The sequence below is a fragment of the Fulmarus glacialis genome, unplaced genomic scaffold (genome assembly GCF_000690835.1).
Source record: "Fulmarus glacialis isolate BGI_N327 unplaced genomic scaffold, ASM69083v1 scaffold20293, whole genome shotgun sequence".
NCBI classification, from domain to species: domain Eukaryota; kingdom Metazoa; phylum Chordata; class Aves; order Procellariiformes; family Procellariidae; genus Fulmarus; species Fulmarus glacialis.
The window spans coordinates 3939-14335 of record NW_009201277.1 but is presented as its reverse complement, the minus strand read 5'-3'; the positions used below and the strand labels follow the sequence as shown (position 1 = coordinate 14335).

The 10397-nt window shown below is 49.6% G+C and overlaps 1 protein-coding gene across 2 annotated transcripts; it reads left to right on the top strand.

Moving 5' to 3' along the window:
- The first annotated feature begins 1122 nt into the window (after window positions 1–1122).
- Window positions 1123–9175, top strand: ZNF76 (zinc finger protein 76). 2 transcript variants are annotated; one of them, XM_009573894.1, is made up of 13 exons: window positions 1123–1195; window positions 2495–2575; window positions 3333–3410; window positions 3563–3765; window positions 5077–5193; window positions 5441–5516; window positions 5849–5974; window positions 6320–6499; window positions 6792–7025; window positions 7422–7564; window positions 8348–8500; window positions 8610–8723; window positions 9071–9175. In XM_009573894.1, the coding sequence occupies exons 1-13, from the start codon at window positions 1123–1125 to the stop codon at window positions 9173–9175; spliced, it is 1683 nt and encodes a 560-aa protein (XP_009572189.1). The 2 variants fall into 2 exon arrangements, with proteins under 2 accessions (XP_009572189.1, XP_009572191.1); XM_009573896.1 differs by lacking the exon at window positions 8348–8500.
- Window positions 9176–10397: the final 1222 nt, after the last annotated feature.

Here is a 10397-nt window from a genome sequence, read left to right as displayed (position 1 = left end):
CACCCGTGGGTGCTGCAGTGACAGACAGAGCGGTCAGACTTGTTCCTGGAAATCAAAATGATAAAATACTAGGCTATCTCAGAGATTACTCATGAAGAATCCACTGCAGCTGCTTTTAAAGATAATCTATCAGCAGAGTGCCTCTTTAGCAAAGTGTTCTTAGGGGGGTGTGGATGTTTTAACATCATCTGCTTATAGCCTGAAATTCTGTTCCTCAGAAGGCCGGGAATTAGACAGGAAAGGGAGGAGAGAGTGAGGATGCTTCCAGGGACAAAGCTCATCATCCTGCCCCTGCTTCTTGCAGTAGAGGACACCCTCAGCCTGTAGGTTCAGACTTTAAAGTACTCAGAAACCTTTCCTGCAGATCATCTGGAGGATGGGAAGGGCTTGAATGTGGCATTTACACTATCTCTAAAAAGAGCCTGTCAGTTCACTGGCTTGATAAGCTTTATGGAATCATAGAATAGTTTGGGTTGGAAGGGACCTTTAAAGTTCATCTAGTCCAACCCCCTGCCGTGGGCAGGGACATCTTGAACTAGATCAGGTTGCTCAGAGCCCAGTCCAACCTGACCTTGAATGTTCCCAGGGATGGGGCATCTACCACCTCTCTGGGCAACCTCTGCCAGTGTCTCACCACCCTCATTGTAAAAAATTTCTTCCTTATATCTAGTCTAAATCTACCCTCTTTTAGTTTAAAACCATTCCCCCTTGTCCTGTCACAACAGGCCCTGCTAAAAAGTTTGCCACCATCTTTCTTATCAGCCCCCTTTAAGTACTGAAAGGCCACAATAAGGCCTCCCTGAATCTTATAATTATCTTATATTTGTCTCTGGAATAGATTGTTAGCCCTGCCTGCCATTGGTATGGGAAGGGTGCATCTTTTGTCCAATTTAATCCTTTATAATCTCCAAAATAGTTTGCTGTTCAAACCCTTCTTAATGTGCAAAAGTAAGTATACATATGTTGGGAGAATATAAAATTTGAATTGTTCTTTTTATTTAAGGCTTGGAACAAAGAACACAACTCGCTGTTCCACAGACCTCTTGCTCTGGGTCCCGGTGCTCTCTGCGAGCACGCTGAGTAAAGTGAAATTCATGTCTGAGGACCAGTCATCGGGGCAGGATGGAGAGCTTGGGCTTGCAAGCAGTGACCCTTAGTGACGGGACGACAGCCTACATTCAGCAGGCTGTCAAAGGTAATGGTTCCTTTGGGCTGCGAAGTCTAAAGTCTCTTGATTGACCCTGTGAAATTAAAGTCAGACTTATCAAAAGTACCCTCATGGCACGCGAACTGTCATACATCTTGTATGGTCACTTTGTACAGGAAGCTAGCCGCTATCTATTAGATTTGCACAGAAGAGTGATGCAGGAGAAATAAAACATGTCTCTGGTTTGGAAGTAAAGCTTTGGAGGTTGAAGGTTCTGTTCAGACTAGAGTGAGCCCTGTTCTCTCCGGGGAAACAGAGTTCACGCTATGGCCTGCAGGACTGTATTCAACCAAAACTTCCCCTGAAGCTAAGCAGGATGTTTTACTTCACTGAGATGCATAGAATTTGGTTCACAGTAGTGCTTTTCTCACTCAAAGGGGCGCTGAGCTCGGTGTTGGTTAACTGAAGCGATATCAGTGCCAAAGTCAACACCTGCCCTTATTTTGGTGTTTGTGAGGTGCTGCTTCTTTCACCACCCACTGTTTCTGAGGAAAGGAACACACTGTTTCCCAGCCTGTGGAACAGGACGGTTGAGTTGCGAGGCTTCATGTCCTGGGGATTGCTCTCTGGCTTTCTTTTCTGTGTGAACTCACTGCAAGTTTATTACATGTGTGGAGTTGGACTATCTTGAAAACCACTAGGTTTTGTGACCCCCACAAACATTGTGCACCAGGTGAAAGCAACCTGGATTCCTCATGTCCAAGTGGGATAGAGCAATGTCCTCTCTGCATCAAATAATTTGGCAACTAAAATATTATTATAGGGTTACTCAGAGTTACACTATTTTAAGAGTCCGGTCTTCACAACCCATCAAGGGTGGCAACGCTTTAGGTGCTGTATTTTTTTTCCAAGAGTTGATCCTCCACCGAAGTAGAAGAAAATAAATCTTCAGGCCCCTGCTAATGCCGTTAAAAGCTCCTAGTTGAATTTTTCTCCAGCACAAGTGTAATTGCTTTCTACTTTAGATCCAAAACGCTTAGCACACATCATTCTTTCTGCTTCTTGGCTTACAGGGCTGTTAAGGGCAGCTTGTAAACAAGTGGTGACTGAGGTTCTTTGTCTTGTATCCTCCTGTCTAGGAAAAGGAGACTCCAGCATTTCTGGGAAGTTAAGTGCCTCTATGGCTATTCAGGGGAAAGCTTGATAAGTAACAGCTTATAAGTAACAGTTTTGCTGTCTTCTGTGGGACTGGTTTCCTTGAGAGGATGTGGCAAAGGGGACAGCTCGTGGGACCAGAAAGACTGGACTCTGCAGGCAGCGCTCATGGCAATTTTTTAACTGTTTCAGGTGAAAAACTGATTGAAGGGCAAGTCATTGAACTTGAAGATGGCACCACAGCTTATATCCATCAGGTTACAGTTCAGAAAGGTGAGGACCATAAATTCACCTCTTTCTTTTTAGAAGGACGTTGTAGATGTAACTGCAGTTGTCTGTGTTCCAACAATCGGGCTTCTCTATTAGCTCTAGCTTTAAGAAGTCCATATAGGTGTAGGGTTTTTTTCTTGCCCGTGGTTTTGAGGCTGAATGAGCAAGGACATAGAACGTGATTTCCTGCAAAGTTTTTAGCAATCTGATAAGAAAGCAAATTTGCTGGTGGTGTAAGCAAATGTTTAAGTGTTGTTTCACCTGTGGGCTCTCTCACAGTTGTCAGTCTGACAGATCACAAGTCTACAAGCAAGGCCAGTAAGCTGTGTGTTGTGTTTGTGCCAACTACAGAGCCCAAACAAAGTTTGTTTCATGTGGGAGCAGTTGGACAGGAATTTCCTCTGAACTGTGAGATAGTACATTACTTCTGGAATAGGTGTTTGGCGAGGGAGGGTGGGGATTGCCAGAAGCAATGCCACCTTGGTCATTGACCCATCAGCCAATGTCACCTCTGAAATGTGGTGACATTAATTAATTTGAGAGGTGGTGGGAATTAATTTCATGTGCAAGGCACCAGAGCGGCATAGAGGAATCCTCCCCAGCCACCATAAGAAAAAAGAAGAACTGCATTGCTCTGGGCAGTCTTTCCTTCGCCCTCCCAAGCTCCTTGTGTGCCACCTCCCTTTTCCGTTCTTAAAAGGTTGCTTGAAAGCCGCTGAGTCTTCCAATAAGGTGTGTGGATTTTTTTCTTTTCTCTTAGATTCTGTGGCTTTTGAAGATGGTCAGCCAGTAATGTTGGAAGATGGCAGTATGGCCTACATACACAACACAGCTAAAGGTAAAGCATGTTCCCTGTTCTTCTCTTGGCAGCTGGAGTAGAAGCTGCTAAGTGTCACAGGTTTCCAAGGCTGTAGGTAGCCTAGGGAGATGAAGAGTGCCGCGCACCTCAGCAGCTCTTTTACATTTGATTTTGTTGGTTTCCTCTTGCAGAAGGTTATGACCCCAGCACCTTCGAGGCCGTCCAGCTGGAGGATGGCTCCACTGCCTACATACATCGTCCTGTCATCATGCCACCTGGCAGCACCATCCTGGAAGTGCAGGCAGAAACTGGGCTAGAGGAGTTGGCTGGAGAGGAGGAAGATGATGCCTTTGATGCTGAGACCATTAATGCATTAAAGCAGTACACCAGTAAGGTGAGGACTCAATGCTTCTTTCATGGTCTGCCAGCAGCACTGAGGAGCTGGTGTAGTTGTCCACGTTTGGCCTGGGGGTTTAAGTGTCCTCCCTTCATTAGCACTTCTGTATATTTGTTTCTCAGCAATGCCAGCTTTGAGAAGAGAAACTGAACAGGGCTCCTGTGAGAGTGCCACCACTGACAGGTGGCTGACAGTTAAGGACCTAGAACGGGGCAGTTTGCTGCTGGACCCTCTAGCTAGTTCCCACAGAGTGCTGGGCCTACCACCCTTAACCTGCTGTAGGCACAGATTTGCGAAGAGCAGAGAGCTGCTGTGATACAGCTTGGATTTTTTTTCTTGCTTTATATGTCCCTCCTTGAAGGTGTTTTCTTTCTGTTTGCTAGGTTTCTCATAACGCCACCTGGGTATGATATTCTCTTCTACAGATGATTCAGGCAGCAAATCAAGACTAACCTTTTACATGTCAGGAGTGGCTAAGTTATGGCCACTGTTTCCCCTATTGACAAAGGCCTCAAAAATCAAAATAGCTTCAGATCCTAACGTGTTGTCACTGCAGTGCTCCATCTGAATGTCTTGGGTGCTGCCATTTTCTCCCATCTTCATGGTGTTGTGTGAGAAGGGGCTACCAGGAGTATGCTGATTCAGTGCTCAGCTGGGCAGCTTTAAGATTTGCCGATGGAGACCTTTCTGCTGTGGTAGGATCAGCCTCCCCTAGCTCTCTGGAGAAGAGTGGGATGGCACTGCTGATGTGAATGCCTTCCTGCTTGGGTTGCTCACCTGCTCCACGCTGCACAGGGAGGTATGAACAGTACCTGTGCCTCTTTGCTTGTAGGTATCTGATGAGGAAGAGGAGGGAGTGACAGACACCTGCCATACGAAGAGTGAGGATTCCAGCGATGTCCCTTCCCAGGTTTGAATTTTTCAGTGATGCATTTCTGAAACTAGGCCAAACTCCTCTTGATGCAGAATGCTTTGCCAGCTAGTAATTATAAAAAAGCTTTGTGACTTCTCTGCAAGGTTAGCAAATATATTAGCTGCAAGTTTTGCAAATGAAGCACAGAAAGGCAAGTTATGTGTCTGAGAACAGCCAATGAGCTGGGAGGTGGGAATGGGAAATGCTGGTTCTTAGACCCCTGCCCTGTCACCTGGGTTTTACCATAGGTGCAAAAGTTGTGTTTGTAGGAACATGTTTTTGTGAGGGTAACTGAAGGAGCGCGTATGTATGGCACAGAGCGCAATTATTTCTGTGGGCTTTGCGAAGCCTGCTGTAGTGGCTCGCTGAATTAATTTCCATACGTCTCTCGGCAGGATTTGCAGGAGGAGGAAGTGCACAGCAATGAGAAGGGGCAGCAGGTCGGCAGTAGAGCTTTCCGTTGTGGGTACAAAGGCTGTGGCCGCCTCTATACCACCGCCCACCATCTAAAGGTAAAGCAGGTAACATGCAGTCACGCAGTGTGCAGACCAGGCATATCCCCGTGTTATAGTGCCAGATCAGAATGCTGCTATACAAAAGGCTGAGTTGTGTGCTTGGCTCCACAGGAGATGTGTTAATTGGCCAAGGTGAAATCCAGCAGAGAACTTCAGATTCTCTCCACCAGCTAGATTTCTCCACACTGTTTTCCTTCCTCCTTGTTTTGGTCCTCATTTTAGGGACCTCTTCTTTCTTTTCCAGGTACATGAACGTGCTCACACAGGTGACCGGCCATATACGTGCGACTTCCCAAGCTGTGGGAAAGCATTTGCTACAGGTAACAATTTCTCTTTTGAGCAGATTTTTTTTGCTCTTGAGTATCAGCCCTGGCTTTTTTCCAGTAAAGCACAATATGCATAGCTTTTAAAGCCTTCTGAGAAGGAATTGCAGCATGGGAGACTGCTCGGGACTTGATTGATTATGGACAGATTAAAGGAGTTACAGGAAGAAGCTGAGTTTTCAGTGGTGTTGTGAGGCTGTTTGGATATTTCTTCCCCTTCAGCTTTGCAGACACAGGACAGACATTCAAAAATGCATGAACGGAGAGGTGATATACAGCTCGCCTTCCTTCTCGTTATAAAATTTAATTGTAGTTTCTTTCCTGGACAGGGTACGGGCTGAAGAGCCACGTGAGAACACATACTGGTGAGAAACCATACAAGTGTCCGGAAGACATGTGTAGCAAAGCCTTCAAAACCTCTGGGGATCTACAGAAACACATCCGGACACACACAGGTGAGCAGTACAGGAGAACTGAGCTCCCCATTGAAAGGGTCTCCAAGATAAAGTACTGCTTCAGCCTTTGCTCAGGACATGCCTTTTTGTATCTTGGGTGAAGCAAGGCAGAACTGAAGTTGTCTTCAGACAGAAGTAGATGGGTAGTAGAAGTAGTACTAGGGATTCTTGACTCAGTTATGAACAGCAGAGCAAAAGGGATAGGGATGCCAATGTTGCTAGAGGAAATGTGCCAGCAGTTGGGTCTGATCTGAGGTCTCGTTGGTGTAATACTGGGGAGGAGTGAAGGGATACAGGTGTCTGCATTGTAGCAGGACTCTCATCCACGTTACTCTCTCAATGCAGGTGAGCGTCCCTTCAAGTGCCCCTTTGTGGGCTGTGGCCGCTCTTTTACCACATCCAACATCCGCAAGGTTCACATCCGAACGCACACCGGCGAGCGGCCATACATGTGTCCGGAGCCCAACTGCGGAAGGGGCTTCACCAGTGCCACCAATTACAAGAACCACATGAGAATCCACACAGGTAAGAGGAGGAGAGGGCGAAACGCAGACAGCTCCTCCCCAGTCAGTTGGCTGCACTGACAGCTTGTGGCAGCAGGAAAATCTGTGGGACTGAAATGGTCATTTCCAGGCCAGGCATTGCAGAGGTAGATCTGGGAGTAGCCAGCGAGGAAATAGGAATTCCTTTATTGGGCTGATTATGTTCCACCTGTTCCAGTGGTCTGTCTCCAGCTATTCCCTCTTGATGAGGAATCCCTTCCCAGAGCATTAGGAGCGTGCATGGGTTAAGCTTTGCTCTGTGCCCTCTGCCCTAGGAGAGAAGCCGTACATGTGCACTGTGCCGGGCTGTGGAAAGCGCTTCACAGAGTACTCCAGCCTCTACAAGCACCACGTGGTCCACACGCACTGCAAGCCTTACACCTGCAACAGCTGTGGGAAGACCTACCGCCAGACCTCCACGCTGGCCATGCACAAGCGCAGCAGCCACGGCGAGCTGGAGGCCACCGAGGAGAGCGAACAGGCCCTCTATGAACAGCAGCAGCTGGAGGGTGAGCAACCACTGCCATCACCCGCGGCAGGCTTGGGTCAGGCCGTGTGGCAATGGGGAGAGAGATGACCGCAAGAGCCTGCAGCTGCTCCCCTCTCTCAGACCCAGGTCTGTGCTGTGGCCTCCTTCCTCCCCCATCAAACCCAGATCTGTGTCACAGACAACAGAAAAGGGCTCTCCGTGGTCCTCGCTGTATGTCACGGGTTGGGAATGGAGTCCTGCCCCTTCTGTAGTACAGGGAGAGGTAGAGACCCTTCTTCCCAGGCCAACACTGGGCTGTTGTCATCATGATCTTTTGCCCTTTAGGCAACAGGCACGTCCCGGGGTCAGGCGTGTGCTTTCACGCTCTGATTAGCACTTCTCTCACCCCTTTTGCTCTTCCCGTTCCCTGACTCAGCTGCTGCTGCTGACAGAGGCTCCCCCCTGAAGAGCCAGCATATTGCTTTCCTGTCAGAGATGGAGGAAGATGAAGAGGAAGAGGAAGATGATGATGGTATGCCTACACAGGTCTCACTTATCTCTCAGGATGGGACAGAGCAGGTATGGACACTGACAGCCTCCAGCATGTAGGGGACAGCAGTTAACTGAGTAAGATTCTGCCCCTACCCAGCCTTGGTGTTCTCTTTAAGGCTTTTTTCAGCATAAAACAGACCCTGGGGCTTCATGCCAGGGTCTGCCTCCTTACAGCCTTACCCCGCTGCTGCAGTCTTGATGTCGAGGGTAAAGAATGGGCCTCTTGTCCCCATCTCGCCGCCTTGCTGGACGGGATCTTGCAGGCGTTTGCCCAGGCTTGTTTGCAGCGCCTCGCAGCCCTCCCCTCCTGGACAGCTGTTGAGAGGCAGCTCCCAATCTCTGCTGACACAGGCTGGATTTGGAGATTGTTTTTTCCTAGTTTGTATACGGTGGTGCTTTTCTTGTACTTCCTTCCACCAGCTGCCCATGTGCTGACTGGGAAAAACTCCCTTCTGTGGCATGGGACAAAGGAAACAGCTGCCACGAGTTAACGCTTGTTTCCTCTTAGTCTGAGATGCTCCTGGCTGCAGCGATGCACAAGCTGTCCCTTCAAAACCTGGAGAGAAGATGCTAAATGGGAAGGGGAGGTGTGATAGAAGGGGGAGGGCTGGAGACCTGAGCTCTGTGAGTTCTCCATCGATTCTGTCCATGGGCCAAGTCCTTGGAGTTCTCTGTGCCCTAGGTCTTGCATGCAGAGGAGGAGAGAATATTTCATCCTTACTGAGACCTTTGTGTGGCTAAACTCAGGAGTTGCATAAGGCCTCCTGAGAAGCCATCCTGGCTGAGAGCATCCGCTGTTATCCCGCCCAGGTCAGTTTGTCGCAGGAAGACCTGCAGGCCCTGGGCAGTGCAATCAGCATGGTGACACAGAGCGGTGCCCTCGCCATGCCCGAGGAAGAGCTGGCGGGTGGTGACACACACACCGTGACTGTGGCCAACACAGATGGCGCCAAGACACAGCCGGTACAGACAAAACTGGGACCTTCCCTTTTCCCTGTGGAGAAACAGCCTGCTAGAAAGGAATTGCATTTTCTTTTAAAACGTGATTGGTTTTTATCTTAACTTTTCCTAGGTTGCCATAGTCACTTCTGGGGCAGTCATGTCTGAAGAATCAGCTGTCACATCCCTCCGTCATCAGCAGGTGGCATTGCTGGCTACCGCCAATGGCACCCACATCACAGTGCAGGTACCACACAGCTCCTGCCACCTTCCCCTTCATTCCCCCGTCCACCCCTGGCTTCAGCGCTTACCCTCCTGCTCTGCTGCATCTCCTCTTGCCCAGGGTGCTTGCTCCTTAATTCCCAGGTGCCCTGTTTATAGAGGAGAGCAGGGACGTGCTCCTCGGATTGCAGAATGCTCCTTTGTAAACAGCCTTTCCCTGTCTCTCTCTGCTTTGCCCTGCTGCTTTCTCCCTGTGTCACCCACCGCCAGTCCCTCGTACCTCTGTCCTGCTGGGGGCTGCCTTGAGCAAGCCCACGCCTCCTGAGCCCACTTTTTGGGAGGACAGTGTTATCTCTCTCTTTCCTCCACCAGTTAGAAGAGCAGCAGAGCCTGGAGGAAGCCATCAGCATGGCCGCAGCAGCAATCCAGCATGAACCTGTAACACTTGACGCAGCCGTGTCTGAGAATGGGTGCTGAGACCCTGCAGAGCCTCCCGGGCAGGGAGAGCAGGCAGCCCGAGCCTGTTCTCCGCAGGGAGCTGCAAGAACCGGGCCAGCTGGCGCGCAGAAGTGCGGTACATGAGCGAGGGAAGGTGTCCGAGACCAGCGGCCAGTGTGTGCACCGCACAGGCGGTGAGAGCTGATGCTGGCAGCGTTGGGCTACCGGAGTGACCCTTTTCCAAGGGCTCTTCTCTCCGAGGAGGGATGTCAAAGATACTCAGCTGCTGCCTTCTCCTGGAGGCTCTGCTGTTTTCCTGGGCTCTGAGCAGCAACTTTCCTGCTCCTTGCCTTGGGCACCGTCTGGAGGAGATGGCAGGTTGTGTCTTTTAGTATTTATTTCTTCATGGCTAAGATTTCCAAGACCTGCCAGTCTTCTGCTGTAGAGGTGAAGCCACAGAGATTTCAGCAGTCTCTGGGAGTGCAAAATATTTTTGGAGGGGCACTTCCTGCCCTCTCCCTCTAGGAGTGGTCCCAAAGCTCCCCTTTCCTGCCCACCCCTCCAGGTAAGGGACAAGTGGGCAGCATATGCACAGAAGCAATAAAGCCCCATCAAAGCAAGCCCAGGCTGTCCTGGGCTCGGTGTCTGGAGCGGTGACCAGTTCCTGACGCTGGAGCAAGCACCCGGACTGGCTCCGACAGTAATTCTCCCATCTCTTCATCACACTCCAAACTCGAGCAAACTTCCTTGGCAGACTCGGCGCTGTGGAGCAGAGCAAAGCGCTCTCTACTTGTTGGGGGCTGAGCTAGACTTGGATGTAAATACTGAGCTGAAATAAAAACAAATTAGAAATTTTCTTTTAAAAAAAAAACCCTTCTCTCTTTCAGTCCCTGGGGCCAGTGCCTGGCAGAGGGTGGGATGGATGTTACTGTTTTGCAGATGTAAGAATTAAGGAAGTCCAGGAGATTTGTTGAATTGAGCGAAAGTGCAGTGATCGTCCAAAAACAGCACTGAGGAGGGGTGTGAGCAAGAGAAGTTGTAGCCTCTGAGCTCTCAGCATGTGTCTTAGAGGGGCTAAGAGCTGTCTCCTGAATCTCAGATCAGGCCTCGGCTCTTCCAAGGACTCCTGCAAGCCTAGATTTAGGGAATCGCGTCAATACAAGAAAATGTGTCTGTGAACGCATCCTACAACCCTTTGAGCTGGAGAGAGAGACCTGGGCTGGCTTCCTCAACCCAGCAGGAGTAACCTCAGCCCCTCCGC